The sequence below is a fragment of the Brassica napus genome, chromosome A6, assembly GCF_020379485.1.
Source record: "Brassica napus cultivar Da-Ae chromosome A6, Da-Ae, whole genome shotgun sequence".
Taxonomy (NCBI): Eukaryota; Viridiplantae; Streptophyta; class Magnoliopsida; order Brassicales; family Brassicaceae; genus Brassica; species Brassica napus.
In genome coordinates, this window is record NC_063439.1 from 2762544 (window position 1) to 2778474 (window position 15931).

At 32.8% G+C, this 15931-nt stretch overlaps 2 protein-coding genes across 3 annotated transcripts; both read right to left on the reverse strand.

Annotated features, from left to right (window-relative positions):
• Nucleotides 1-821: 821 nt before the first annotated feature.
• Nucleotides 822-5491, reverse strand: LOC106351225 (beta-galactosidase 15-like). Its single transcript, XM_048734929.1, has 15 exons — nt 5482-5491; nt 4558-4667; nt 4259-4467; nt 3910-3976; nt 3733-3825; nt 3493-3636; nt 3323-3411; nt 3127-3232; nt 2941-3028; nt 2747-2865; nt 2100-2400; nt 1909-2018; nt 1601-1822; nt 1307-1518; nt 822-1206 (listed from the first exon to the last, which is right to left on the reverse strand). Exons 1-15 carry the CDS (start codon nt 5489-5491, stop codon nt 822-824), a joined length of 2265 nt encoding a protein of 754 aa, XP_048590886.1.
• A 4212-nt stretch (nt 5492-9703) lies between these two features.
• Nucleotides 9704-15219, reverse strand: LOC106346417 (protein CHUP1, chloroplastic). 2 transcript variants are annotated; one of them, XM_013785739.3, is made up of 9 exons: nt 14989-15219; nt 14840-14892; nt 11682-12343; nt 10979-11407; nt 10770-10901; nt 10506-10687; nt 10302-10413; nt 10065-10208; nt 9704-9984 (listed from the first exon to the last, which is right to left on the reverse strand). In XM_013785739.3, the coding sequence occupies exons 3-9, from the start codon at nt 12213-12215 to the stop codon at nt 9874-9876; spliced, it is 1644 nt and encodes a 547-aa protein (XP_013641193.2). In that variant the 5' UTR covers nt 12216-12343; nt 14840-14892; nt 14989-15219; the 3' UTR covers nt 9704-9873. The 2 variants fall into 2 exon arrangements, with proteins under 2 accessions (XP_013641193.2, XP_013641194.2); XM_013785740.3 differs by having other exon boundaries at nt 11682-12320; nt 14989-15218.
• Nucleotides 15220-15931: the final 712 nt, after the last annotated feature.

Below are 15931 nucleotides of genomic sequence, written 5' to 3' on the forward strand. Positions count from 1 at the left end.
ACCTGAAAAAGATGTATGCATTTGTTTCTTGAGCCTCTGGAAATAGGAGAAGTATTCTTAGACTGATGATGAAGCAAAATATAAAGTTACTAGTATGTAGATCTTATATATATATATATATATATATATATAATCTTATGTATAAAATTATTTTTGTAGATCTAAAGTTTGAGATTGTATAGTAAAATACACTTATATTCATAATTTAAAGATCATAACAATTTTTCAAAAATTGTTGCATGCCTTTAAACATTTAAATTATTTAGGAAAAATATATAATGAGTTTTTATGAAATATTTTGTTCTTTGTGATGAAATTTTTATTTTATGCTCTTAAACTTTGATTGAACGTATACTAATAGCTACATGAAGGAGAATATGATGCAATATCCATAAGAGTTTTTATGAAAAGGTTCAAACAAAAATAAAACTCTTAAGATAGATAAATTTAAGTTAAAGTACATAGACTACATTAACTTAAGAGAATGTGTTTCTCCGTGTTCTTGATCAAAAATAATTCTAAACCGTTATCATTAGAAATATTTGATAGGCAAGAGAATGAAAATTTCAATGAACTCATCAAAACAATAATGTTTAGATAAAATCTTATGAGAGTAAATATGTATTAGATAAGAAAGATATAAATATAAACTAAAGAGAAAATCAATAATACCGAGAGAACAATTATCTTTTTTTTTTTTTTTTCGGAGAGAGTGCAGATGGTGGAGAAGAAGATGATTCCGGGAAATATATATATATATTGAATAAAACCACCACTGATATCTACTAAAACGACTTAAATAATTGAAATCTAGAAATCACTTAGCAAATAGCTTCAACCGCTAGTCTTCTTGCAGCACCACCACAGTCTGGTGCTCCAAACTTTTCCGTAGAGACATCAATGGAACACTTTTCTTTTCCTACACATTCTTGTGTGAGGATGTCAACAGCGTTGTTAATTTCTTCACAAGTTCCCTTCTCGAAAGATCCACAATTTCCATCTGGATTACCAAAGGAGGCAAATTTGATGGCAGAAATGGGTTTCCTATCGCATGAAAGCTCGATAACATTTTTCTCATAGACATTAGCACATACACTCCCCACTCTAGTAGTTTGGAAATTGACAAGAGATGGGTTTCCTCCCATCTCCTCAAACAAAACTAGTGTGTTATCTCCTGCATTCAAGAAAGAACGAGGAACATGGTACCTGTTCAAGAAAAGAATCAAGAAAAAATTCCGATAAGTATTTTTCTGTTTTAAATTCAAAATAATTTAATTTGGAACCTAATAAGATGTGCAAAGTGTACCATCTTTGGGTAGGTTCTCCACAACCGGTCAGACACTTTTCAGCATGATAAGCCCCTCTATAATTACATTTCACAGAACAACCATCACCACTTGAAATGAACGCCGGCCAATAACGTCCAATGTTGTTTCCATTGACCCAAGCCGTACCTTTTCCAAGTCCCAAAAGATCGACAACAACCGGATCATTTCCAAATGGAGCCTTGAAAGTAGCCTGGAAGAAAATTTGGAATGATATTGATACAAAATAAATAAGTGTTTGTTTAGTTATTTTATGAATTTTAATATTTATTTACCTTATACCAAGTCATGGATCGGTTCAATGGTACACTTTCAGCTGACCATTTAGACGGTGATTCTGTTCTAAAGAGTTGGTTCTCAAACCCATTTAAACCGGTTTTATAGCTCCATTTATGAGCAGACAAATCCTTAACTATGGTTTCATCACTATTTCTTCCGATAATAGAAATGGGTCCAGTGATTCCAGTAGGCACACTTTCGAAGAAAGAACCATAGTTCTATAAAGAAATTAGGAATTTTTTTTTGTTAGAACTTATAAAGTTAGCCTAATAGATACAACATAATGTACCATTTTAGAACTTACCTGAAGTCCCACGGTTATGCTAAGGAGAGAAATGACATTACGGCCAGACTTAAACTTTGCGTCTTTCTCAAAAACGTAGTGAAATTTTTCATTTTCGGCGTGTTGATTACCTAAAAACATAATTCAATGATTTTTTTGTGGTAAGCTAGAGTTGTTGAGATTTTAAAAATCGTATATATCAGTTTACTTACCAATATGTTTTCCATTGACAAAAGCATGAAGGACATGAGCAGTGCTATTGATGCGAAGAGTCATGTTTTTACCCAAAACCAGATCTCGTTTTCTAAACTTAACGGTAGTCATGTACCATAGATAATCACTTTGGTCATTGCTTACTACTTTCTGATCAACGAGTTGTGTCTTTGTAGATTCTCCTTTTCCTTTCAAAAGGAAATCGTCCATGTTCTCTGGTCTCCATGACCATTTCAGAGTTGAAGGGTCATCCTCAGCTTTATTTGGTTTCTTAACCATCATTGAAGTCTGAGTGGTAATCTGAAAATTTAAAATAAAAAAATTAATTTGGTTACAACTTTGAATGAAATAATGGTTCTTAGTATGTAAATTTAAAATTCACAAATAAAATGTCAAAGAAATAACCTTGGCGGTGTTATAAGCCTCAGTTTTGCAATCCGGTAAAATGGTAACTGACCAAGCCGGGACAACATAAGATTTTCCTTGGAAACTAATTTTTGCATCTGAATTTTCATTTCCGTTTCCAAAAAAGCAACTTGATCCTTCTCCGGTTGTATAAATTGTTGCCTATATAATATATGCTCATGATAAGTAATAATTCAAGAATAACATGTAAAATACTAATAAATAAATATAAGAATATTACCGATGCAGACTTTCCAAAGTCAATGGTGGAGATGTTTCCGTATGTGAGAGTTTTTTCCATAGAATGAAGAACATCATGAAGTTTTTTCAAATGCCCGTATTTTGGTTGGTTCAAATTACCTAATAGATTTTCCTATGTTAGTAAAAATAGAAACTTCTAAAACTTTTTTAAATATGAATATCATTTAAATTTACCATATTCGTCAAGGGGAGCATCATAATCATATGATGTTGTGATGTATGGACCACCTGCGGTTCTATCAAAGTTGGTGCCTCCATGGTACTACAAAAATAATAACATTTAATTAGTTTTCGTAGCTTGTGGTGATTTTATGTGTGCTTATTCAATTAAACACATCAAATTTTCATTATTATTTTTACCATGTAGTAATTATTGAAAGTTCCTCCCCTTTGGAAGAACTTTGCAACAGAATATGCAACATCTTCGGTTGTTCTATGAGGATTTTTACCACCCCATTGCTTAAACCTAAACAAATGTTAGACATAATATATCTATTTATGATAGAATAATTTCAAAAATAAGATAAAAATATATAATCATACTGAAAAAACTAACCATCCGGTCCAATTCTCAGTCCACATCTTAGGAGTGTTGGGATTGTTTGGTTTAAAATTGTCACAATAAAACCCATTACATGTGTTCAACTAGAAAAGCAAATGATTTAAAATAGTTAACCTTTGAATATATTAAGTAGATATTCATTATAACTATGTTGATCTAGTTACCATAGGCTGAGGAGCGTCATTTTGTTGACACATTATCCATGGAACACCAACATTAAGAGCCTGAGCCATGTTTGCACACCACTTAATGTATGTTTTACCCGCTTCTCCATAGGGTCCCATTACATTTCCATACTCATTTTCAATCTGCAGGATAAATAAAATAAATAAATAAATGTTGTTAAGAACTAACTGTATATAACATTACTAGAAAATAATGTATTACAAAATTAGATTGATTACCTGAGCAAGAATAATTGGCCCTCCTTGTGATGCAAACAACTTTTCTTTCTTGACCATGTCTACTATCATAGTTGTGAAATTTTGCATCTCATCCTATACATAAATCATTCATATAAAATTAAAATAAATAATAATAGTGCATATTTGATAAGAATATTGATCACCGAGTAAGATTACCATAAACGCTTTGTTTGTAGTTCTGAACACCATTTCGGGTATGTTGTGCAGCCACACAGGGAATCCTCTGTTAAAATGATCAGAAAATTCACAAGCCAAAAATATTACATGTGAAACCGTAATATTAGAATACAAGAAGCTAACTCATTATGATTATATATTGCATTTAAATATACTATCTGTTTATGTATATGATACATAAGTTTTGGTATACTGATTAATAGAATCTATCCATTAGACAATTTAACGATCAAGACATTATATCACCATACAAGAGGCTACTTATGGTGAATTAAACTAATGAATATTGCACTAAAAGAGACCAGCTAAATCCATTTTAGTATATTACCCGTAATTCCACTCGGCACACGCATATGGTCCTATGCGAAGAACACCATACAATCCTTCATCTTTAATGGTTTTCAGGAACCGAATAAGATCTAGTTTTCCAGAGAAATCATATTGACGGCGAGTAGGCTCATGCGCATTCCAGAAAACATAAGTTTCGATCGCATCAAGACCTCCTTCTTTACTTTTCTTGATAAGATCTGGCCACATCTAAACATATTAAGAAAAACAAATATAATTAGTAGCAAACATAGAAAACTAAGACCACTCATGGTGTGTGATGTATGATAGATTAAATACCTCAGGGGTGCTTCTAGGGTAATGGATTGAACCAGAAAGAAGAACTCGGCGATGACCATCAATGGTGATGGCCCTACCATCATGAGAAACAATTGTGGCATAAGAACTACCTACTAAGAGACAACATAAAATAAATCTTAAAGAAACCATATTTACTTAGAAGACTTTTTTGTTTTTGAATGAAGAAATATGAGGAAGAAAAAATCCTTTTTATAGGGTCAAAAAATCATTACCTAAAGATAATTTGGATAATTATGGATTTCTGCAACAACAAACAAAATTGTAACTGATATTTTATTTAAGCATAATTTTTGTTTATTTTTAAAACAAATTTATCGTGAATTTTCTAACAAATAACAAAAAAACATTTATCCCGATTTACAGTTTAGAATTGATTTGGATAATAATAGATTTTATGCCAAAAAAACTGAATCGATGTAGCTTGGTTGTCTGTTTTCAGGACATCTCTCTTTCAAGGAAGCAGCATGGATATATTATACATATCTGAATAATAAAATTAGTTGTCTCGTATACTATCATCTAAATGTTTAAGCAATTGAAGTCGGAATCATTTTCTAAATACCAAATATCTTGTATATGTTGATCAAGTAGTGTTTATACTAAATAATGGTCTCGACAACCTCTGTTTTCTATATACTAAATATCTTGTTTGTGTTGATCAAGTAGTGTATATGGGCGTTAAATATTTTTACACTAACTTACAACGAGGAACATATTCTATGATTTACTTGACTGTTGATATATAAACAATAATTTGGATTTATTCCCTCTTCTCAAAATTACTTCAACTTATGATCCTTCCAAAAAGAATGTTATTTTTTAAGTCATTTTGCTCCACAATGGCTACTAAATTGATTTTCTTCTTTGTCTCTCTTTTGAAAGCTACCCTTCACTACAATATACGGATTTTCATTGTAGGCCAACAAAATATGTGAAAATTTAGCAAAAGAATGGAAAGAAAATTCTTTTAGCCAACAATAGATTTATGTCGAGATGGTTTCAATAAGCTTGGTGGAGACAGTTAAGCCCATATGTTGATTAAGATAATTGATTATTTTAAGCTTATGATGGAAGCCTCAAGTTTGGAATTTTGTATGCATGCATATTTTGCAGCGGTCACACATATCTTGTTCAAGTAGCTTCTAATATATATATATATATATATATATATATATCTCTATATTGATATTTTCTTAAATAACAAATTTACATAACCTGAGATTGGTCCTGAGACTATTAACTATTGAACATGTTATGTATGTGTAAAATAGGATTTATGGTACTATGGCAAAAAGTTGATGTTCATTGGACACTGAAAATGTATTAATAATTGAAAGTAGTATCTAACAACTGAAGTTGCATAACGGATGTAATGAACAAAAATGTCAGAAGTTATAAGGAAAATATGTGTTACTGAAGTTGCATAACCGATGTAATGAACAAAAATGTGAGAAGTTATAAAGAAAATATGTGTTATCTTATGATCTTTCTAAGAAGAAATTTATTTTTCTCCATGCCTACTAAATTTTATTTATTCTCTGTCTCCTTATTAAAGTTACTTCTAAATATAATATTAATATTTTTCACTGTCGGCCAACAAAATCTGTAAAAATATTTGACAAAAGAATTGAGAAATTATTTATTAGTAGGAGGTTTTCTATCATTCAAACCTTATTTTTAAAAATTCATGTTATTATAGAATTTGAAGATGGAATCCACACCATTGAATCACATTATTCCTTAACAAACCAGTCACCAAATACGAAAAAATTAGTCCTTCGAAATGCAAATTTTGGATCGTATTTTTTTGGGAGGGGGTTGAATTATTTAGAATATTTTGATTTTCGGGTTACTCATTCATATTCAGTTAATAACAATTTGAATTCAGGTAAAGTTTATACCCTCAAGATCCACGCATGTAATTTGCTGCTCAGATAGGATACAAATTATATTTTTTTCGTTTTGGTTCAAGTTTCTTGTATTATGCATGCCTCCAGTTCCGTAAAATTACATTTTTATATCAAAGTAAAAAAAAAAATTTCCTGCCAAACTGCAAAATCACATCTGGCTGTCAATCATATTATTTTAATTAAAACCGCAAAATCAATTTTTATACCAAATTCACAAAATAATTTATTGGTCAAAACCCAAAAACCACATTTTTCCAAAACTATAAAATCAAATTTTACATAAAAAAATTAAGCTCATATTTTCTGGCCAACAGATGAAATTTATTTTCTCTGCGAAAACCAAAAATCACAATTTAATGTCAAAATTGTGAGATCCTTTTTCATGCAAAACAAGAAATTAACATATTCCACCAAAATCACATAATTACAATTTTCCGTCAAACCAAAAAACAAAAATCCCTGATAAAATCCTAAAATAGTATATTCTACTTAAACTAGAAAATATTATTTCTTGAAAAATCCACAAAAGCATATTTTCCGTCAAAACCGTAAAATAACAATATTTTAATTTTTTTTTGTCAAAACCAAAAAGTCACATTTGTCCAAAATAAAAAAATTCACATTTTTATCCAAACGAGAAAAATAATATTTTCATCAACGTACAATTTTTTTCACCAAAACCACAAAATCTTATTTACCTTAAAAACCATAAAATCACACTGTTCACAAAAACCTCATAATCACATTTTCAGCAAAACTAGAAAACTACATATTCAATCAAAACCAAAAAAATCACATTTTTCCAAAACCGTAAAAAAAAAACAGACTTACCACAAAAACCACAAAAATATATTTTGTCAAAACTACAAAATCAAGTTGCAAATATATTTTAGATCAAAGTGTGAGAATTTAAGTTAATTTTCTTATAAACCTTTCTAGATAGAGATGAAACGGTAAGAAATTAAACAAACAAAAATATATCTTTCCTATGCTCTGTCCAAATGAAAATCTGAATATAAACGAACAACATTCAAATTAATCTTTTGGATGAAACAAATTAATATACTGTCTAGGTGGAATCGAGGATGAGCAAACAAAACACTTAGAAACATGTTTTCATGGATATCATTTTAAATCCAAACTTCTGAACCATTACACCTCTCTAATGTTTTAGTTATCGGAACTTAAGGATACTATTAACTGTTGAACATGTGTGCACAACAAACAAAAGACTATCAAATATGTTATGTACTTTTAACAATGTAAGGCTTTATGGTTCCATGGCAAATAATTGATGTTCATCGGACACTGACAATATTTAGGACTTGAAAGTACTATCTAGCAAATGAAGTTGCATAACCAATGTAATGAGAAAATCTCAGTAGTTATAAAGAATATACTAGATTTTGACCCGCGCTTAAAATCACGGTTTTTTTAGATTATAAATTTTTTTTATATGAATTAATGTTTTAAGATTGTTATACATTATTATTTCAAATTTTATCAGTACATTTTTCTCTAACTTTTTCATACGATTTGACAGTTTATCGGACCTGAAAACAAAATCCAAAACCAACCCGAAAATATAGGTGCAGTTCGGGTCTGAGTCATGGGCAAAATACCTATTCAATATTTTTTTGGACCGCGAATCTCTGTTTCAGTTTGGGTCCTATCTGAGACTTGATCGGGTACCCAAAGTACCTGGAATGATTTCTGTATATTAAGTATGTTTGGATATTTCATATATGTTTTCGGCATTATTGATATTTTTAAGTTTTTGGTTCGGGTTTTCGATTATAGTTTGGGTTATGGGTAAAATTTCAATTTTTGAAAAATATATTTTGGGTTGGTAATTTTGGGTGTTTTCTGTTCTTCGGATTAGGTTTTGCTGGTAAAAATTTGGATCTTTTGAGTATATGAATATTTTTCAGGTATTTGTTTGGATTTCGGGTATTTTTGTGTTTCAAGTATTTTTTGTGTTTTAGGTACTCCGTGTTTTTTTTTCTAATACCCAAACCAATCTGAACATGCTATGTATTCAAAAATTAAATTTATTTTACAGATAATTGAATTATGAGTCTGAACCAATCCGGAACCAAAAAGAACCGACCCTAACTTAAACTGTAGATTTTAAAATATTTAGTTATGTCAAACGTTTAGGATCAGAAGGACCCAGACCCGCAGATCCAAACATGAACCCTATGTTGCGAAACATTTTATCGCTTTTGATATAATGTAGAAATATTAAAGGATGTTGGTATAACTAAACTAACATATGAAACATTTGATATATTTTAAATCAAATTTTCAAAAAGTCAAGAGTTCAAATTAAATGTTTTAAAAGTCAATATATCTTGTACATTCGTGTGATTGAAATAATGTGGGTTACTAAAATGTAAAAAGATAATAATTGTCCTTATAGTAAATGTTAGAAATCGTGGGTTATTTATTAAAATGTAATAATTTTTAAGTTATTGCTATAATAAATACATGTTATGATATTTGGTTTTATATTATAGGTTGGACTAAAAAAAGAAAGGGTCCAAACAACTTTTATAGGTAGATTTTTTATGAGTATTTCTCTTTAATAGTATTGATGTGTTATCCTATGATATTTCTAAGAAGAAATTTATTTTTCTCCACTTCTACTAAATTTTTATTGATTCTCTGTCTCTTTTCTAAAGTTACTTCTGAATGTAATATTAATATTTTTAGTATTATTTATTCGTATGAGCTTTCTATATAATTCATATCTTATATTTAAAAATACACATCACGGTAAGATGGAAATCAACCATTGAATCACATTATTCCATAGTAAATCAATCACTGTACGAAACCCTTTCCGTCTAAAAAATGTATAATATACACTCAGTATTTTCTAGTCATTAGGTTTTTTTTTATCATCATATTCTAGTCATTAAATTCTTATGGTTATTTTGCTAAAAATATTTTGTGTTTATGGTGGTCATTGGTGCCAATTTCCCATATTTAAACGCCTTGAGCCGTTTGATTTTTAATCTCCCTTTGTCCAAAATCAATATTCATTCTCTCAGCCGTCGGATCGTCAATTTCATTTTTTGAAGCCAGCTCTTTTAGCCTCAGCAACTTGCGTTGATAGAAGATAATATTACTTTTAAATTAAGCCCCAAATTTGAGAAAGATTCGATGGAGGGTGCTTCAGAAAGTGTAGACGTTCTGTGTATAACTGTATATAGTTCACAAAATATTTTGAGTAATTTCACTATAACACGTTTAGATACATTTAACATTATTATTACGTGGCTTGTGGGACACAACTCACTCAACAAATACTATTAACGCAAATAACAATTATTTTATAACCAAAACCAAAGGACATTCCTCATAATACTCTGTTACTTTTCTACGACGGAGCTCCGGCCAAATTCCCTCGTGCCAGCCGGAGATGGCCAGGAACACGTTGCTTTATCTCTTCTAATGCACACAATGTCTCTGGGTCCAGCCCTCCTGCAAACTGAATAAACAACATTGCAAAAGATCAAACACCAAATGCTTAGAGTAAAATGCTATTTTATACAGGAAATTTGGTATTACCTGGTGCGTTCTGTAAGCGAACCGGACTCCTTGGAGAAGTAACGCTTCTTGAGTAGACTCTCTATCCATGTTACGAGATGATTCTAGCTCGTTTGCAACTCTATTCATGTAGGTTTTAGCAAGTTTGATCGATGCTCTTTTGATCTACCAAATGTTAAAAGAGTTCAAATAAAGTGTAACCAGTTATTTTACTTACGGGACAAAACAAAGACCATACATAGAAAAAACACAACATACCTTACTTATCATTCCCGAGTCAAGCATCCACTCGACTGGGATTTTAAAGTCTTGATAAGAACGCATGGACGAGCCGCGTAGCCTGACTAGCTTCCTTACCCCTTGCTCCGACCTTTATCATAACCATAAAATTTTAGTTTATTCAACATTTTGAGGAGTCTAAAGAAAGTTCAGTGAGCATCAAAGTTAAGGGACTAGTGTTACTTGTCTAATAAGTTGACCATTTTCTTCAAGGCAACACCGTAGTGAATGCTCGGATCATCGGAGTAGGAAGAAAGTTCTTTCTCCAGTTTCTTTAGCTCTCGGTACTCAACTGCAGCCTCTTGTAAGGCATCAGCTTTCCTCTCAGGCCACTTGAAATGCTTAAGCACAGCTCGCTCATCAGCCTTAGGCAAAGAGGAATAATGCATATGAGTAAGTGATTCACTATTGATGAAAAACAAGACCATGGCTTGGTTAGGCCGTTACCAGAGTTGCTAGCTCGTTATCAAGCCAATCCACAAACTTCACGACATCTTCCATGTCCGAAAAACAAGTGGTCAGAACTTTCTGGATAAGATCGTTAATAAAGTCTCCTTTTGTCTCAATGTCGGCTTTTATCTGTGGAAAAAAATGAAGCTCATCACTGTTAGACAAGAATGGTCCAACACTCATGTTAAAAGCAAACAGAGGCTTACAGCAATGAGATGAGCAGAACGGTTTTGAATTTCTCCAACTATACTATTGTGAGCACTGTTAACCTGAGACTTGTTTCCATTAACAGACGGCGAAAGGTCCCTAGTGTTATCTTGCTTTTTCAGCAACTGAAACAGCTGTGAAACTGGAGGTGACTTTTGGGCACGTGCTGCTTTGGCGAGAGGCCTAGGTGGTGGTGGTGGCGGAGGAGGTGGTGGTGTTGGTGGTGCAATAGGTGATGAAGCTTCATCTCTTTTAGCTGGAGATACCAAAAACTTTGGAAACGGCGGTCTTGAAGGAGAAGGTGATGGTGGAGATGATCTTGATGATGACTCTACCACCACCTCCTTTTTAACCTTGGATTGCTCCAATTTGCTAGCTATTAGCCTCTGTATATCTTTGAATCTTGTGTTCTGATGTTCTTTAGCTGGCTGCATCAACCAAAAACACTTGTGAGATTACTTCTAATCATTCACTAAACATAACAAACAAGATCTTCATTCTCTAGTCTCAGTAAGTCAATGCATTGGCCACAGGGCCGGTCCTAGGCAAAACGGAATAAAACATTGGTCTATACACTTTCGTATTTATATTTAAAAAAAAAATTATTGAAATCTTTACTAAATCGCACACAGTCCCCAGGGCCGGCCCAATAGCATATTAGGCCGACCCTGAATAGGGAAGAGATGATATGATAGATGTTACCTTGTCGTTAGAAGAAAGAGATGAGATCTTAGCTTCAGCTGAAACAAGATCTTGAGAAAGCTTCTTGTTCTTTAACTCAAGCTCTGCGTTTGAGTTACGAGCTTCCTCTAGCTCCGTCTTCAAACTCAAAACCTGCGCTTGCAAATCTTTAACAAGTGCCTCGTTCACTACAAGCTTCTCCTCCATTTTCTTCCTCTTCTCATCTTCCTCCGCCGCCGCCGCCGCCGCCGCAGCAGCAGTCATTGCTGCTTCATCGCTCTTTCTAGATATTTGCCGCCTCGGACAACCGAATTGCTCTACCACCGCCGGACGGTTTACAGACCGAGCTCTCTGAGGCGCCAGAACCGCCGTATCCTCCTCTCTGGAGTTTGCTCTCTTGAGCAGAGATGATCGCCGGTTCTTAACCGGATCGTGACCGGAAGATTTCGGTTTACTGCTGTCGTCTTGCGCTCTAGTTCTAGAAATGACCGAGTAGTGTGAATTCGCGGCTCTCACGCGGGAAGGAGTGGTGGAGGTGGCGGAAGTGCGTGACATTATTTTAAAAAATCCGCCGTAGACGGCGGTCGCCGGCGAGAAAACTCGTTGCTAACGTCTTACTTAGCTTTGACTTGTGAAAAACCAAAGAGACGACTTCAAAAGCTGTCCGGAATAAGAAACAACAACTATAATAGTATTAATCACCAACCATTAATTCAATAAATCCTTATGCTATTAATCTTCTTATTTAACTAATGACTGTTTACCATACTAAACCAAGCAACTAATGAAGGAATGCTCGTTCGGGAGGGAACAGTGGGCTTTGAGGCCCACCATTACTTTTGACGACTTCTGTAATAAGACAAAAAGATTAAGTGGTGGACCTATATTCTTTTTTTTTCTCTTCGGATATAACGTGTCATCAAAAACCTAACACACACACAAAAGTAGACAATGTCCCTGTGTCGATGTAGTCGATGTAGCAATATAGGTGTATGCGTGTAACTACAAGCAAACAAAATTATTGTTGCGTATTTTTTCTTTTCGTAAAACAAAATATTTTTGATAATTTTCTTTTAATAAAAATTTATATTGATATGATTTATGTTAAGCTAAGATCAAGTAAGATTCCCATGGAAAAAAGGGATGGTAGATTCTCTCTCCTCTCTCTCTTAAATTGGGAGAAGTGAAAGAATCGTGGTGGTCCCTTTGTCGACGTCTCCGGTATACAGTGATTCCTTTGATGCTGTGTAGCCGACTCTGATCTCCGGTGGTTCGTGATCTCTTCGGCAGAATCATCCGGCTTTGGACTCCGGTGGTTTCGCGTTCTCCTTGGCGGAATCATCCGGCCTTGGTTCGTTTCTTCTCCATCATCGATGTTTCTTTGCTCTGACGGATATTGGAGTTCGTTTTGGAGTTTCGATCTCGAGTGGAGCTAGCTGTTATGTTTCGATGGTGTTTGGTGGTCTGAGCTAGGAGGAGATCTCGATTTATTCGATTGATGATCTTCGAAACTCAGATTTGTGTTCGACGCTACTGAATTGTCTGTTCTTCCAATACAGTCGTTGGAAGTTTATTCAGTAGTTGTGGTCTGAGTTCCCGGAAGTTTCCGGTGTTTAAGTGTTTTGGTTGATCGGTGATGATTTCTGTCGGAGAAGATGATAGAGGTGTGTGTCATCGATGTGTCTCCGGTGTGAAACGGTGGATTCCGGCGTTTCGTCGGTTAGGTCTCTGGCGGTGAAACTCGAGACGGCAAAAGCGGTGGTGGTTTTGGGACGCGTGTCATCCTCGGTAGATGAGGTCATACACGTGGCTCTTTCACGCGGTTGTCTAGACGCGTGTTTTTCTTTTGTTGTTTTCCGGTGACCTTGTATGGGCTTTTGTACTTTTATTTTGTTTGGGCTTTGCCCTGTTGGGTTTAAGCTTTAATAATATCAATCAGATGGCAAAAAAAAAAAAAGCTAAGATCAAGTATTTAAAAATCAGACTATAGAAAAGGACCCACCAATAATTTATCTCATGTTGAAGTTGCAAATAGAACAAAGAGCATTTGACATTTATGAGGGGACCATTATGTTTGGAATAAAAGGTTTATGTTCTATTAACAGTAAAACTGCATACATAATTACATACAAAAGAGAAATAGAGAATAAAAATTAAAACATGTTTAGACAAAAAGGGAAGAGTATGTCCTAATCATACTCAAACTCAAAGCTGTTAGTGACCATTGGTTTACAAGTTAAGTTATTGACTTATTTTGTGGATTTAGGAGAATTTGATCATAGTTTGTTAATAATGATATTAGAAATGATTTTGTCTCTAAGGCAATTATTAGGCTATATATGTAGTTGCCTTGCTAGGTAAATCTACTTGCAACTATCTATGCTTTTATTGGGACTCTCACGGGAAAAGGAAAAACAAAGCACGGAGAAGACTTTGTTTGATAGGAAAATCATAACGATGTGTAGATGAAAATTACATTTTATCGAATAAAGTAATTTTAGATGCCAAATTATTATGCATGTCTTCAGAAAAACACAATATTTTTGCTTTTAGTTAATCAAATAGTTTTTTTTTTGTTCAGTTTTTTAATCAGATAGTTATTCGATAGTCTGCGTCTTACTTTCTTGTTCTTTAAGCTATTTTAATAATACAACTGCTATGTTTTAAGAAAAATATATTATTTAAGTTACAGTAGCTAAAAAAAAAAGTTTTATAGTGCTAAATTAGTATCTGCCAATCCTTAAATCTAAATCTAGTCACATATGCATGATTAAGAATATGCATGTGTGTATTATAACCAAATTAGAGCTTAGAATATCCATGGACCATGGTTATATAGCAAAATAGACAGGTAAAAAGGTAAATCATATGAACCAGTATTGTACCATGCAAATTTTCTGAGAGATCATTTGCATAGAACCACAAAATATCTTCAGTGCTTTGTGGATCAGGGTATACAAGAAGAGAATTAAGATTTGATAGTTAAGAAAATAAAATATTTGAGGTTGAGTGAAACAAAAGAGGTAAGTCTGTATCTAATTCGAAACTTAAATCAGATATATCTAAACGAACAGCACTTCTACATGGATTAATAATAGGGCATGTTTGATGTTGTTAACTTCAGAAAGCAAGAGAGGTGATGGAGAAATCAATAATCAAACGTATATATAGAATAGTACCTTGTAGATATAAATTCCTGAAGGATGAAGAAGAATATCGTCTTCAAACCAACCTGTATACATTTTCACTAGTCATGATGATGAGCGATGATATTCTTAGAAAGCGAGAGAGATGATGGAGAAATCAAGAATCAAAATATATATAGTACCTTGGAGATAACACTTAAAAGAGGAAGAAGAATGTCTTCAAACAAACATGTTTACATTCTCATCAGTGATGATGATGAGCGATGATATTGCACACGCAGCTCTTTTATTTATACATGCTTATGATGACATCATATTCATGAATCATGTCTATATATTATATACGTGTGTGCTTATGTATCTCTCTGTGCGAGGATGACTATGAATTTTGTTTCCTATATATTTGTAATTATTTGTGCTCTAAGGTATGTAAGATGTCTTGCAGTCTTGGAAACGTCAAAAAACATGGAGGAACCAGATAAAAATATAGTTTAATATAATTAAATAACCATAAAAGGAAAGGAAAATAAATATACAGATCTGTTACACATTGATCAATCTTTAACTTTAGTTGACCGGCCGATTGTGACAAAAAAACTGACCGGCCGATTTTAAACTGATTTTAACTATTAGTATCTTACTAATTAGTAATTAGATTGAAAGGCATCGAAATCAATTAATTCAAATATTTACGAATGAGTTGTTTATCAGTTTTGATCAAATTATGTATATAGTATTATTTTATATTTTATATCAATCAATTGAACATATTCTTGACTACACAGCTCAATTTATAGATGATATAGTTCAAACTTACTTCAAAATAAAGTGAAAAGCATCATATTTAATTTTAGTAATGGATAAACAAACTAATGGTAGTAACTATTTCTCTGTAGTTGTTTTGATTTGTTTGATTTAGATGATATTCATTTAGAAGATAAACAATGTTAGGGATGTTATACATAATTTATATACTTAGATATTATAAATATGTAGCCTTTACAGAATATATATGAATCATGAACCTTAAAACATAGAGAAGAAAAGAACCTTAAACGCTCAACATTGGAATCTACATTAATAACAATGTATGTATATGCAGCCGTCTTTTTCATGATTGGAGTA